At 34.7% G+C, this 15,430-nt stretch overlaps 1 protein-coding gene across 1 annotated transcript in view; it reads right to left on the minus strand.

Annotated features, from left to right (window-relative positions):
* Positions 1 to 15,430, minus strand: part of HFM1 (helicase for meiosis 1) — a 117,998-nt gene that overhangs the window by 58,838 nt on the left and 43,730 nt on the right. Inside the window, 10 exon segments of the mRNA XM_040999009.1 lie at positions 1,588 to 1,734; positions 2,579 to 2,682; positions 5,098 to 5,255; positions 5,365 to 5,448; positions 5,690 to 5,775; positions 9,958 to 10,089; positions 10,174 to 10,271; positions 13,713 to 13,760; positions 13,850 to 13,956; positions 15,270 to 15,361. Of these exon segments, the coding sequence (XP_040854943.1) occupies positions 1,588 to 1,734; positions 2,579 to 2,682; positions 5,098 to 5,255; positions 5,365 to 5,448; positions 5,690 to 5,775; positions 9,958 to 10,089; positions 10,174 to 10,271; positions 13,713 to 13,760; positions 13,850 to 13,956; positions 15,270 to 15,361 (1,056 nt within the window).

Here is a 15,430-nt window from a genome sequence, read left to right on the forward strand (position 1 = left end):
CAAGATAGATCCTTAGGTATATCTAAAGTTAGCAGTTTTCACATTTTAACTCTATCATAATTTAAGATGTACATAAATTTCATAATTTTGTCATGTTATATGTTTTTAAAGTCCCCAGTTACAGATATTTAAAGTAAACTTGTTAACGAATCAGAGAGTCTGAAAAAAGAGCTGAGGATAGCAACCAAAGTTGTCATACTTAGACTCACAATGCAATTATAAAGGCAAGTAATTTGGTGTGTGAAAACTAGAAATGAATACTTCTAAAAGAAATAGCTATGACTTCTGCAGCTCTTGATTTATGCTTTCAAAATGATATTCTTTTCATTTGGTTTATTACTCATACTGGTGGAGTCCTTGATTTTGCAACTTAATGTATAAGTACAACAAAGAATATAAAGAAGATTAAATTTTGAGTAGTATTTAAATATGCCAATTTCCAAAGTGCCCAACAATAGTTTTATCTTTGCATTCAATTTAGTACATATTTTTCATATTCAGAATATCATAGCAAACACAAACTAATATATTAGTGACAAGTCAATTTTCTTCAAATTAAAGAAAACCCACACTTCTGATAATGTGTTTAAAGGATAAGAAGTCTCAATGACTAGGTTTCATATTCTAAGAATTAGCCTGAAAAAGCATTCTAATTTTTGTATCTACAACTAAAATTTTCTCACGGTTATAGATAACACAAATATTTCTTCTCAAATTCTATGAAAATATATCTCTTTAAATTTTAACACTATGTGAATATTCGAGAGACTATCTACCACTAAATAATGTTTTCAAAACTCTGTAGGAAACGGCAGGCATTTCTTTGCTTTAGGTCCAGCCTCCTCTTAGTGCATTCTGGGAAAGCAGCAGATGACAATCCAAGCCTTTGGTCCCAGCCACGCAGGTGGGAGACCTAGATGGAGTTCTGGGCTCCTAACTTTGGCCTGGCCCAGATTGGCTGTTGTAAGCATTTAGGGAGCAAACATAGGGATGGAAGATCGAGCTCTCTCTTCCCTCTCTCTTTCAAGTAAATGAAAAAAAAAAAGACATGTTTTAAAAAGTTATAGTAAGTATGAAAAAATTTCTAATTATGCTATGCTCACTAATATGCATATGTCTATTCTTATATAGAGTCCTTTCATTCAATAGTACACAATATTAAAACTTCTGTTGTACTTGCAAACACATTTAGAAGCAACCTGGACTTAAGATACTCCGACTCGATGGATTTTTGTTTTCACTTTATTGTGTTCAGAAAGCATTATACATTCTATAGAAACTAAATGAAACTTTTGATTTCCCAGGCTAGGAATAAGTGGTGCTATCACTTTCTTGTGATGCTAGGAAATGGCAGAGTGTACTGCTTCTAGTCAACCACATGATTAGGAATGCAAGCAGTGGATACCCTACAGTGTGCCATACAGATAATCCCTAATGCTCAGAAGGACAGGTGTAACTAAAACTGCGTTTTAGACTAACACAGTTTTCAAGGCACATCTGTATCAGCTTGTATCATTTAGTAACATGGTCTAACAAGAGATACAAATACCTGAAATTTGGAGTTTTTGTAAAGACCAAACTCGTTACCTTTATTGGGTCCTGCTACAGTAGATCTCTCAGGATGTTTAGAATAGGAAATATCTGTTTCTGATGTTCTCTCCATAATTATTTGATTCTCAAAGCTCTTGGATTTTAAGTAAAAGACTGAGAATTTCTGCTGAATATCAAGACCAACTAGGAAAATAAAAAAGCATACAAATGTTTACATGAAACCATTTATTTATCTCTTTAATTATTATAGCTTCTAGAGTTAAGTCATTCAGAAAATTAAAATGGCTTTAAAAAGGTTAAGAAATGTGACAAATGAAAATCTATAAATCATTATAATAAAAGCAAAAATCTGGGGCCGGTGTTGTGATGCAGCAGGTTAAGCCATCATCTGTGCTGCCAGCATCCCATGTGGGTGCTGGTTCTAGTTCTGGCTACTCCACCTCTGATCCAGCTCCCTGCCAATGCACCTGGGAGTGCAAGAGGAAGCACTAAGTTCTGGCCCTACCAGCCCATGGGAAACTCAAATGATACTTCTGGGTTCAGGTTTTGGCCTGATCCTGTCTGCTGCGGCCATCTGGGGAGGGAACCAACAGATGGAAGCTTCCATCTCTCTCCCTCGCTTTTTCTGTGTGTGTGTGTGTGTAATTTTGGTTTTCAAATAAATAATCTTTAAAAATTTAAAAATAGAGATGAATAAACAACTGGAAATACTAATATTTAATATTTACATCAATTAATTGTTTAATTAATTATGTTAATTACTATATTTATATATAATACATGAAAAATGACTGAAATGTAACTATTTCAGAAAATTAAAATATGTATAAATGAACTGATGAAATTACTATTATAGCGTCCTGTTCCATTCCATCAATTACATATTCAAATATACATATAAAGTTTATTAATATAATCACATATATTATTTTATATAAGTTTCACTATTTTCTTGTATCAGCATAAATAAATTTTAAGTGCTATAATGCACTTCACATTTCTGTCCTCATTATTTTCATTAACTTACCAAAATCAGTACTAATTAAATTTATGCTAAGATCTCCAGATCTAAGCGCTCTCTTCACATCAATCTTTTTAGTCCAATTTCCAGATTTTAGCAAAACAGAATCCCTGAAAAATATGTAATATGTAGTTTAGTGAACCAAGGATTAAAATAATATATTTCTAATTACTCCCAAGATAGGTCTTTTTTCATAATAAAATGAGATCTATTCTTGAAAACTATTTCATCAAACTTTGAGGAGGGAAATGTCCTGATTACAGCTTTCATTACTAGAGGGAACTTCGAAAGTGTGTGGTGATGTGGGCAGTGTGGGGCAGTGGCTTAAGCAGCTGTTTGGGATGTCTGCCTAACATGTCAGAGTGCTGATTCAGGTCTCTGCTATGCTTCCAACCCAGCTTCCTGCTAATGCACCTTGGCAGGTAAGAGACGACAGTTCAAGTGCTTGGGACCTTGTCATCTAAATGGGTTAGGGTTGGGGTTCCTGGCTTCAGCCTGGCCCAGTCCTTACTGTTTAGGTATTTGGGGGAGCAAATCAGAGTTCTATCTCTCTGTTCTATTTTTCAAATGTAGGAAAACAGATAATTTTTCTTTAAAAGCTCATGGAAATATAGAATTAAAAGAAACATTTATTTTAGTAAAAATTTTAATCCATGAAGAGTCTTTTCATAATACACATTTCCTACATTCTGAAGATCACTCATGTAGCTGATTCAAGGTTGCATTGACTCAATTCCACCTTTTATATGTATTTGTCATTAAAAAACCACATGAGCATGCTCAAAAGTTCACTGCCACTGCAAGCTAGCGACACACAAGTTACAATGACTAGGGAGAACTATTTCAATAGTATCTTTTACACTGATTTGAAATTATTTTTATTAAAACAATCACAAACTAGCAACAAATTTTATGACTGAATTTGTTTAGCCTCATTGGCAGTCACAGAGACCAAACATCCACACACTGCAGATTCTCTATAAATGTACCTTAGCTAATTAGAAGAGTACAGTTACTAGTGAACATGATATCCCATTAGTCACTGCAGTAACTTTGAGAGACTTGCATGAAGGTATCTTCTAGTATACTGACAACAATAAAACATTTCCATTTCAGAGTCACTGTTATTCCTCAATTTGTCAGCACAGGTCTCTACAGTTGAAATGCTGATTCAAATTTACACTTTGCTATTAAATAGCCGCATGACTGGGGCCAAAGAATTAAAGCTCTCTTTTTCTCAGTTTCCTCCTCTACAATGTATAGATGATGACAGCACAAGTGTCATGTAAATATTAAATAATTCAATATTTGGTACCTACTAAGAGGTCAAAACTATAGCAATTTGTAGAATTTGCCTATGACAGCTTAGGAGAAAATCATAGATAATTTTTTAAGATTTATCTTATTTTTATTTGAAAGGAAAAGTCAGAGAGAGAAGTATCTTATCTGTTGGTTCACTTCCCAAATGGCCAAAATGACTGGAGCTGAGTAGATCTGAAGCCAAGAATCAGGCACTACCTTTGGGTTCCCATATGGAAAAAGGGTCCCACAGCTTTGGGGCATCCTCGACTGCTTTCTCAGCCCACAAGCAGAGAGTTAGATGGGAAGTGGAGCAGCTGGGACAAGAACTGGCACCCAAATGGGATGCTGGTGAAACAGGAAGAGGCTTAGTCTACTCCATCATGGTGCCTGCTCTGCAGAAAATAGTATTTGAAAAAATGTTTAAGTAAAAATTACAAAAAAAGGCATGCCAGAAAACTAGGTATAAAGGAGAATATGTTATTTATCTATATGATTTAGCTGCATGGATCCTGCAATGAAGCTGTGGTAGTTTGTTGGATTTAACTTGTAAATACACATCAAACCGAATACAAGAAGAGTGCCCAAAGAGTAATAAAGTCATGAGTGACTGGAGAACATCAGCAAAAAAAGCCTCTAAATGGTTATTTATTCACTTATTTCAGACTTTGGGAACACACTTTATTTTTAACTCATTTGACATTAACATAATAATCAAAACAACAGAGCCTAGCATGGTAGCCTAGTGGCTAAAGTCCTTGCCTTGAATGAGCCGGGATCCCATATGGGCACTGGTTCTAATTCCAGCAGCCCCACTTCCCATCCAGCTCCCTGCTTGTGGCCTGGGAAAGCAGTCTAGGATGGCCCAAAGCCCTGGGACTCTGCACTCGTGTGGGAGACCCAGAAGAGGATCCAGGCTCCTGGTTTCTGATTGGTGCAGCTCCGGCCATTGCAACTGCTTGGGGAGTGAATCATCAGACAGAAGCTCTTCCTCTCTGTCTCTCCTCCTACCTATATATCTGCCTTTCCAATAAAAAAAAAATCTTAAAAAAAGACAAGCCATGCCTTTGTTAATATAGAGCAACTATCCAAATATTGTTCTAGAAAAATGTAAATTAATTTATCCCATCGTGATTTTTATTACTCTTTTCTTCAGTGGAAGTTTTCTTTTACAGTATATGCTTATAAATAAAGTAAAATAAAAGTATCATCACTTCCATACTTACATAATTTTGTGCCTAAAAACTACTTGATTATCTGCATCACCAATGATTAAGGTAATACAGTGAGAATCTGGTGCTGTTCTTTTAGTCTGTAGTTGTTCAAAATTTCTTAATGTAATGGTCACTAGTATTTCTGCCTTTGTATCACCATATCTTGCAATCTTCAAAAAAGACAGGAAAAACAAGTGTTTAAAAATAACCGTAACATCTACTCAGCTCTAACGTTACTTATGAAGACACTCATAATATTTAGGAAACAAAAATATTTACCTGTTTCACTTCAAGTTCATACTTTGGTAGATGTGTAACAGTTTCCTTTATCTGGGTTCCAAATGGAGGATGTCTACTTAAAACCTAAACACATTTGCATAATTATTTTTATATTATAACACTGAAAATTATTTTAATAATACATTTTTAAATACCTTTAATATAATACTTATTACTTAGAATTTGGTAGGCTAAAATACTGATAATTATAAAAAAGGGAAATAATTTTAATAGAAGTACATATAATATTGAGGGCTTAGAATCTTAGAATTCAGAGAGAAGCCAGGTTGGTACCTGACTTCAGGAATAATTAAATATTAAATACCAGTTCAAGTTCTCTTGCATCTGTTTCTTCTATTCTTTTAAACGAGGTCAAACCTGCATTTACCATGGCATTTGACAATGTTACACCTATGGGAAGTTAAACAATAGCTTTTAAAATAATCCATCTTTAAAGAAATCACTAATTATTTAATAACACTAATTTAAAAATAATAAGTATCAATCAAATAACTCCTTTGGTTTGGATACAGTTTGAATGGGTTCCCCAAATGTTCATGTACCAGAGGCTTGGTACCCAGTGGGCTCTTGTTGATGTGATGAAACATTTCAGAGGTAGGGTCTAGTGGAGGGTAATTAAGTCATTGGGGACCACCCTAGAAATGGATTAATACTAGTCTTGAAAAATAGGTTGGTCTGGCAATAGTGAGTTAGTTTCAAAGAGAATGGGTTAAAGAACAAACCAAATCTCTGTCTCTTGTTTCCTTTCTTGTCAAGAAAGCTCTTTCATCATCATAATGCCATTGCTGTAAGGCACAAACCAGATGCTATGCTCTTCAACCTCCACAACTGTGCGCAAAATCAACTTTTCTTTATGAAGTACCCAGTATCAAGTATATTAGTGCAGCAAAACATATAGACTTATTTGGCTTGGGACATCATTCAACTATAATCAATTTAGTTTCTTCAAATTTAAATAAAATAAACATTTTATAAGAACTCTGGTAACTTGATGCTTCAATCCTTAGTTTTACTATCAGAAAACTTTAAAAACGTCATGGAAAATGATATTAAATATAACTGTTTTTATATTTAAAAACCTTTTGAAATGCATGCATTTTCATAATAATACAGTTCTTACAAATTTTGAAGCTTCTTTGTATGCATGGATTTGAAACCTTCTGCAACTAAATAAACATTTTAAAATTATCATTTGAGATTCAAGTAGAGAAAGAGAGAGCAAGAAATGCTTGGATCTACTGGTTCACTACCCAAATGCCTATACCTGCCAGAGTTGGACTAGGGTCAAACCGGGGAGCTGGCAACCCAATGCAGTCCCCTTACACTAGGCAGGACCTCACCACTGAGGCCATCACTGCCACTTGGCAGGGTCTCTGTATTAGCAGAAGCTGGAATCAGGAGCTGAAGCTCAGCTGTAAACCCAGATACTGTGACAGGGGACTGTCAGGGTGTCTGACTGGGATTTTAACCACTAGGCCAAACTCCACCTGCCCGCCCCCACTGCAAAAGTCTTATCTTCTAGTATCATTTTTTAAAATGCACAAATGAAGTTGTTTAGATACATTATCTAGAGGGCTAGCATCAAAAGGCATGTACTTTTATATTTATGTTTGAGAGAAACATGATTCAGAGATGAAAATATTATTTCAAGAAACTATGATTATGCTTTGTAGTTTCATTTCCGGACCTAATTTTATTTCTGTTGCCTAAAACTTTCAACACTTTTCCTTTGCATTTAGAAGAAAGTGGCACTTTCGATAATAAGGATAAACTTCCTTGTCTATATGACTTGCACAGCCTACCTCTTCCAACTAATTTCTTACTACCTTTGTCTGTTGATTACTTCAGCCTCATTGGCCTTTATACTGTTCCTTAAAGTTAATTTTCATCTTTGGACCTCTTCTGTTTTCTTTATGTTTTCAGAAGGTGGAATAGTAAATTTCTATACTCTTAAAAATGAATTTATCCAAATCCTGCAACAGAACATAGCTGTCAAGATTATACTTAAGGCACATGTATTAATGGAGAAAATGTGGCATTCCTATTTCCATATTTGTATCTACCACTAGATTTGTAAATTTCCTTAACTCATTTTCTTGAGACAGCTACTTGTTCATTTCAATTCTGTTGCAAAATTTTTTCTCAGTTTTTTTTAACATTCTTGTTTATAGTCACTGTTCAAAATCAATTTGTAGTAATTTTTAAAAAAATTTTACTAAGGTTAATAAAACTTTTCTCTGTGTGGATTCTCTTTTTCTGTAGTGTTTTTCTGAACAATATTTGTGTCTTTCTACTTACCTATACTGAGTATATGTAAAAATAGATTAATATTTGGTAATCAGGAAGAGAGGAAATGCAATGGGTGCCTAAATTGACATATTCTAGAAAGACTGGCTGACTTTTTTAAATAAAATGAAATTTATTTTTAATGATCTAACCTAATTTCAAGATTTTCTATAAATTCCTATCTCCTTAATGTTCAGATAAACAACCTTCCCAAATTAAAAGTCTTGCTTCCTACCATGTAGTTAATGGGGTCTGCCACCCCACTGATTTCAAATTTCATGTGAATAAAAAGTACTGAAATCCTCACAAAACTGTTGAGATACTTGTGCAAAAGAATAATCAGATGACTCCTAAAAAATCCATTATATAATTTTTAATGTCCTCAACATGCATACAAATAGTAAAATTACCAAGTTTGTCAGTCATGGTATAACAGGTCTCAGGAATACTAAGAAGGAATAGGGTCATAAAGTCAGGGCTACCAAATTGGAAACTTTAAGAGTCCTTACCAATCCCAGTTGCTGTAAATGACATCCTTTTAGAGTTTTTCAGTGCATACCTAATAGGAAATCATCAAGCAGTCTTGTCTACAGAATTTTTATAAAGATTAGTTCTAAAAGCCTACTGTATTTAAAAAAAAGGGTAAAATTATAAATAATTTACTAATTAGGATCAGTCAAGATTGCTAATTCTGGACCTTGCCATTGAAAATACTAGATAGTCAAAAAGTAAAAAGTGGGAATTTGAACTGTTGTTTTAGATGCCAGTTAAGATATTTGCATCACATACTGAAGTGCCTGGGTTGGTTATAGCTTACTCCAGCTCCTAATTCAACTTGCTGCTAATACAAACCCTGGCAGGAAAAGCTAATGCTGCAAGTAGTTGGGTCCCAGTCACCTCATGGGAGACCTGGATTGCGTTTATGACTCCCAGGATCAGTCCCATCACAATTATTACAGGCACTGTGGAACTGAATCAGCAAATAGAGGCATACTTTCACTACCTCCTCATTTCCGTACTCTCTCTTTTTCTGTCAAATAAACTAAAAGTGAAAGAAAGTATCATACAGTTAACTAATTACTATTGAGCTGGCACAATGGCTCAACTGGAAGATCTTCCCCCTTCAAGTACCAGGATCCCATAAAGGCACCGGTTCATGTCTCAGCTGCTTCACTTTCCATCCAGCTCCCTGCTTGTTGCCTGGCAAAGCAGAAGAGAAAACCCCAAAGTCCTGGGACTCTGCACCATTGTGGGAGACCCAGAAGAGGCTCCTGGTTCCTGGCTTCAGATCAGCTCAGCTCCAGCTGTTGTGGCCATTTGAGTGAACCAGCAGACTGACAATCTTTTTCTCTGTCTCTCCTTCTCTTTGTAAATCTGTTGTTCCAATAAAAATAAGTAAATCTCTTTTTAAAAACCTAACTACTATAGTAATCCATTTGTGTGCCAACCAGCCTGACTACTCTACCTGTAATCCAGGTGCCTGATTTGGCCTGAAAAAGGCAGTGGACTATGGCCCAACACTGTTTGGGATCTGTCTCCCACATGATAGACCAAGAAGAAGCTCCTGGCTCCTTGCCTAACCCAGTGCTGCTGCTGCTGAGGTCATTTGCAAAATGGACCAGCAAATGTAAGATATCTCTCTTTATGCCTGTTCCCGTAACTCTAGTTTTAATAAATAAATTTTATTTAATTTAAAAGGCACAGTTATTGAGTCAGAGACAGGGACAGAGGTTTTCCATCTGCTGGCTCAAGTGCAAGATGGTTGCAACCTCCAGCACTGGGCCAGGCTGAAGCCAGGAGCCAGAGGCTTCATCCTCATCTCTTGTGTAGGTGGCAAGGAACCAAACACTTGAGCCATCTTCAGGTGCTTTCCCCAGGCCATTATCAAGGAACAGGATTGGAAGTGGGGTAGCCACAACTTAAAATAACACTCATGTGGGATCCAATGCTGTAAGTGGTGGTTTTGAACCTGCTATGTCACAGTATCAGCCCCAATAAATATTTTTTTTTTTAAAAAAAGTTCACCCTTGGCATGAGAACAAATTTTAAAATGAGGGTATTAATTATTATTGACTTATTCATATACTATTCACTTGATTTCAAATAAAATTCCTTAAGAAGAATTGAAAATGAAAGATTTTTTAAAAAAAAGTATGAGTACTTTGCATAGGCCTACAAATGCAAGGTTCATAGAGGTTCATAGCTACCACAGAATGTTCTTTATTATGTGGAATACAAAATATATTTTAGATATTACAAAACTTCCTGCCTTTAATAAGGACCTACCAATTTTTTCCAACTGTTTGGAAACATGTAGAGAGTTTTCCCAAAGTTTACACCTAAAACATTTAGCCAAAATTAAGCTATTCAGTAAGATGGTAAACTTCTGTTCCTGAGCAGCGACAAAATCTGACAACCCTAAAAAGAAAAGTTTCCAAAATTAAATCCAATATAATAGTCAACTAGAAAAATATCAAAAATTCACAATTCTTGTTAACATACATCTTGTAACTCGTGAGCCAGTTCTGAAAATCTTCGCTATATCTTGTGTCAAAGCAAAATCTTGAATGGGAATACATCCTAGTTGAGCTTGAATAAGACTAGAAGAAAAACAAATCTCATTATTTCCCCTTAAAAGCTACTATTTGACACCACTGTTTGAACTGTTCTTTCTTACATTTATTCTTGTTCTTGATTTCTGGGAAAATACATGATTTATATTTTGCCTTATTATTGTTTTAAGTCATTATTGATTTTTTTTCCCAACCCGTAAAAATTCAGTCCATTTCCTATTCTTTATTCACTCATTTTTTTCTCTAATATTGTTTCCCTCAGAACTTCTTAAACTGGCACTTTAATCTCAACACATCTAAAATCACCCTTTTCTTCCCCAACACATTCAGTGTTTCAGCTCTACTGTCTCTTTCCAGGGCATTGTAGGGAAATAACACAATTTTTATTATTCATAAATATTTACTAATTGCCTAGGTAGCTTAATAAATAAAAGTAGGCCAGTCATAGAGTTTGGTGCTGAAAATTTTATTCAATATATGAAGGACAGTAGCATATTAGTTGATTGGTTGCTAGACCAAGAAATTTGAGGGGATAGTTGTTAGGAACAAACATTTCCCTGTTGACTGTTCCTACTTTATCCCAGTACTTTCCTTCCTGTCTCTACTACATATTTACCTAATCAGATATTGATATGAAAATTACTCAGTTCTAACTTTGGTTACTGGACATTATTATTCTTTCGGAGGAAAGATTCTCTCTCCAGCTATTTCTCTCTCTCAGGAGATAGATAGATAGAAATAGAAATACATCTTTAGAGCTTCCTCCCAGTCCCTCTTGTGGATGCAGGAGCCCAAGCGCCTTTGCTATCCTCTGCTGCCTTCCCAGGCAACCCAGCAGGGAATTGGATCAGAATGGCAATAGCCATTACTCAAACAGGCCTGCATATGGAACAGTGGCACCCCAGGTGGCAGCTTTACCCACTATACCTCAGCACCATCCCAGAAAGATATCTGGTTAAGAAAAAACCAATCAATTGTATAAAGAGATACGACAGGACAGTTATATTTCACAGTTTAGGGTGTTTTTTTTAAGATTTTATTTTTATTTGAAAGGCAGATACATAGATAGGAGGAGAGACAGAGAGGAAGAGCTTCTGTCTGATGATTCACTCCCCAAGCAGTTGCAATGGCCGGAGCTGCACCAATCAGAAACCAGGAGCCTGGATCCTCTTCCGGGTCTCCCACGCGGGTGCAGAGTCCCAGGGCTTTGGGCCATCCTGGACTGCTTTCCCAGGCTACAAGCAGGGAGCTGGATGGGAAGTGGGGCTGCTGGAATTAGAACCAGTGCCCATATGGGATCCCGGCTCATTCAAGGCGAGGACTTTAGCTGCTAGGCTACCATGCTGGGCCCTCACAGTTTAGTTTTAGCAGAGAAAATATAAAAATAGAAGTGACCAAAATGTGTTTAAAGTTAATATGATTTACTAACAAAGACAGAACTGATGGGAATATGTAGATGAAGTACTTTCAGGTATTCATTAAATAAAACTTGTCAAAGTTTTAAGATCGCTCAAATGTGATCTGCAAAATGACTCAGTAGCCAAATCCTCACTTTACAAGCACCCAGATTCCAAATGGTGCTGGTTCATCTCAGCTGCTCTACTTCTCCAGCTCCCTGCTTGTGGCCTGGGAAGGCAGTAGAAGATGCCCTAAAACCTTGGGATTCTGTACACATATGGAAGACCAGGAAGAAACAACTCCTGTCTTCTGATTTTGGATCGGCTCAGCTCCAGCCATTGCAGCCACTTAGGGACTGAACCAGTGGATGGAAGATCTTTCTCGCTGTCTGTCCTTCCCTCGGTAAATCTGACTTTGCAATAAAAATAAATAAAACCTTAAAACAAACAAGCAAGCAAACAAAAAACCCTATGATCAGGTCATTTGGTTTAAACACAAATACTAGATTTTAGCCAAGAAGTCAAGGTCTTGGTATGATGGCTTAATATCACATGCTAGAAGTTCTTTGAACAATACCAGTTAAATCAAACAAAACTAGTGCTTGAAAAGGGAAGCCCTAGGGGTTTAAAGTATAAAAAATTAAAAATCCCAAAATGAAAGAGTAGAAACTTGGACAATTTAAAAACTAAGATAATTAACATCTGTTTGGGTAACAGATCTGAAATTCTGCAAACAACAGGGATGAGAGGGCCATGAAAGTAGTAAACCATTAACCACCATCACCTACTGAACAACTGTATATTGTATTAAACATACTTACTTTTCTCTTTTCAGCTAAGCTCAAATAAAGTACACAAAGATGGAAAATGATAATGGAAAATAAATTATGATATGTAGAAAGTCATTAATTTTTACATCATAGCTGCAATCAAAAGAATGTTATAATCCAAATTAAGGCAAGATTAATGAAAGCACTGAATTTGCAAAGAACATATTCCCAAAAAGATTGTCTTAATTTAATGTGACTCAGTAACTGAAACAACAAAGTATGCCGGGAGTATAAAATCATTGGAAGAATCAAGAACTCTAGATTCTAGTTCTGTTTCAGTTACCTACATAGAAACTCAGTCTTGGTTAAATCATAACGTATCTATCTGGTCATCACTCTCCTAATGTGTGAAAATAAGTTTTCTATGATCTCTGAGTGTATTCAAATTTCTGAGAAATACAGCTATGAAACAGAAAATTAACTTCTGTGACACAAGTTATAGATATATCTAACAAATTTAATAGAAAACACAAGATTGTTTCTTATGTATTAGGGATATGAAATTCAATGAGACGTTAGGAAGTATCCCAAAGAAAGAATAGCCTCCTCTGGCTGAGAAAGAAAAACCTTATTTGGCTAACTAGTTTTGTTAAGCAACATAAGACTATTATTTCACATTAAATTGCATCACTTAAGTCAAAAAGTTATCTAACACTAAGACCTAAGTACATAAGCACTTAGTAGAATAAATGTCGTTGGATTTGTAATTGCAAACTGGGTAAAAGTCACAGGCTACAGTATAATTTTATTTTAATCATCCAATTACTACTCTATACATATACTCAATCTTGCCAGAATAGACATTTGTCACATGTGCATTCACTAGTGTTTTTGCTTATACTATTTGTCATTTCAATTATACTACTACTGTTCAACCCATACATTAACTACATGTTTTCCTACTGTCCATTATTATTATATACATGTTTTCATCCAAGCTAACTTGAAATATCCTGACGACTGAAAGTGTAAGAAGCCTGCCTTCTCTCTATTGTCCACCTTGCCTCAGCAGAATACACCTTCAACAAATGTTTGTTGAGTAAAAAAAGCCTTCACAATCCATCCATTTTAATTTAAAACTTTTAAGTTTTCTTAGAAATTAACTTATACCTATATACTGACTCTTTTTACTTAAACATGCCACATTAAAGAAAACGAATTTAGAATGTATTAGAGCTAAAAAGAAGAACTTCATATTATGGATCACGATCCACTATTCATCATTTAAAAATTATCTTTACCAATTTACTTTCATTTCTCTTGTTTTAATCCTCCCTTCCATTGGGAATCTGTAAATAAAAGCATAAGATAAAACTTTTAGCATTATTTACTAAATAAAGCATTTTCAAATTATTTAAAACATACATAATTTTTGTACCTGATAGTTATTCGATTTGCATCTTTGTTCAAAGTATTCAGTGTTTTCTTCTCACTTATTCTTAACTGTATATCCAGAAATTCCTTGCAGCTGGCTATCATTGTGATCTACAAAATTTTAGCATTTGTTCATTTAATGAAGTACATTTTTTTTACTTCTTACCTGGAATTCTGTTTGAATATATTTATGTTTTATACTGCCTTTGGCCAATGAACTTTTCTTAATAAACTTAGCAGAATTAAAAACTTCACACATTTTACTTGTTTAAAGATTCATTTATTCATTAACAAAGGCCAGATAACTTTCATGTGTACTGTGGCTAGACAATGGGACTATACCAAAAAACTGTAGGAATAACAAGACAATTTAATTTACTGCCTAGTTGATAGTAACAAGCACTCAAAATTGTTGTTCTTACTACTCCTATTAATATTCATTCTGCTGTACTTTTGCAAATCATTATCCCAACTGAGATTTATTTAGTAATGGGAAGAATGCTTTAAATAATAAGAAATTTGCATTCTAGAACCTAGTTCTGTGAGATACACATAATGTGCTATACTTTAATATCCTACATCTGTAAAATGGAACTAACAATTGCTGTAATTGTCACACACTTGCTGAAGTCCAGATGTGATATGTTAAGGTTAATATTGGTTATTTGCTACTCTTAATCCATTCTTAAAAATAATATTTGCCTGAAAATAGAAACTCTGCCTTTTATCATTGTTTACTCACATGACTCCTTAACTGAAATTCTGTTTTATAGGTTTAAGTATAATAATATTTTTCTCAATATTTTACACAAAAATAAATCGTTAAAATCTGAGCATAAATATTTTTATGTCTCCAGGAAAGGATAAAGGATCTACACTGAGTTCCAGCACTCTCAACATGCATGTGATCTGTTTACTACCACAGCCACAAAGTTTCCCCAACTGTTGATATCTTAATATAACCTGCTATTCTCCATTCTTTATAATCAGCTCATTTTTTTCTGGGATATTAGCAATACTATTCAATTTCCACTGACACTGATATTTGGGTGCAACAAATGATTTAGGAAATGGTTGCTAATATAAGTCACATATGTTGCATTGGCTTATTTCCTAATATATCAAACCACATTGTCTGGGATCTTTTTCACATATCACATATTATACTGTCAAAGCAATCAGCATTATTGTATATGTTGTAAGGTAGCTTCCATATCTGCTTTGCAATTTATCTCAATTTTCATAAGTGTGACAAGAGATAGAATTGAAAACATAATCCAAGATGATCAGAAATATACTAGGGAAGATACAAATACTATAACATTATCTTTTCTGTTCAAGTTATGTGATATAATATTTTAGCTGTTTCTACAATACTATTTTATATTATATAATTATTCAATTTCTAGTGAAAATTAATTTACCAGATCTGATAAAGTTTCTGTTCCATTAATTTTGCGAAATTTCTTCACTGTGTCAAATGTTATATAATACCAAGCCATCAATCTTCCTGCCTCTGTGAGAATAAGAATATTCCTTCCATCAGCCGAAAGAAGCTGTTTTTTCATTAGTTTAAGAAGCACTT

This window comes from Ochotona curzoniae, unplaced genomic scaffold, assembly GCF_017591425.1.
Source record: "Ochotona curzoniae isolate NIBS_2020 unplaced genomic scaffold, NIBS_Ocur_1.0 scaffold_1037, whole genome shotgun sequence".
Classification (NCBI taxonomy): Eukaryota; Metazoa; Chordata; class Mammalia; order Lagomorpha; family Ochotonidae; genus Ochotona; species Ochotona curzoniae.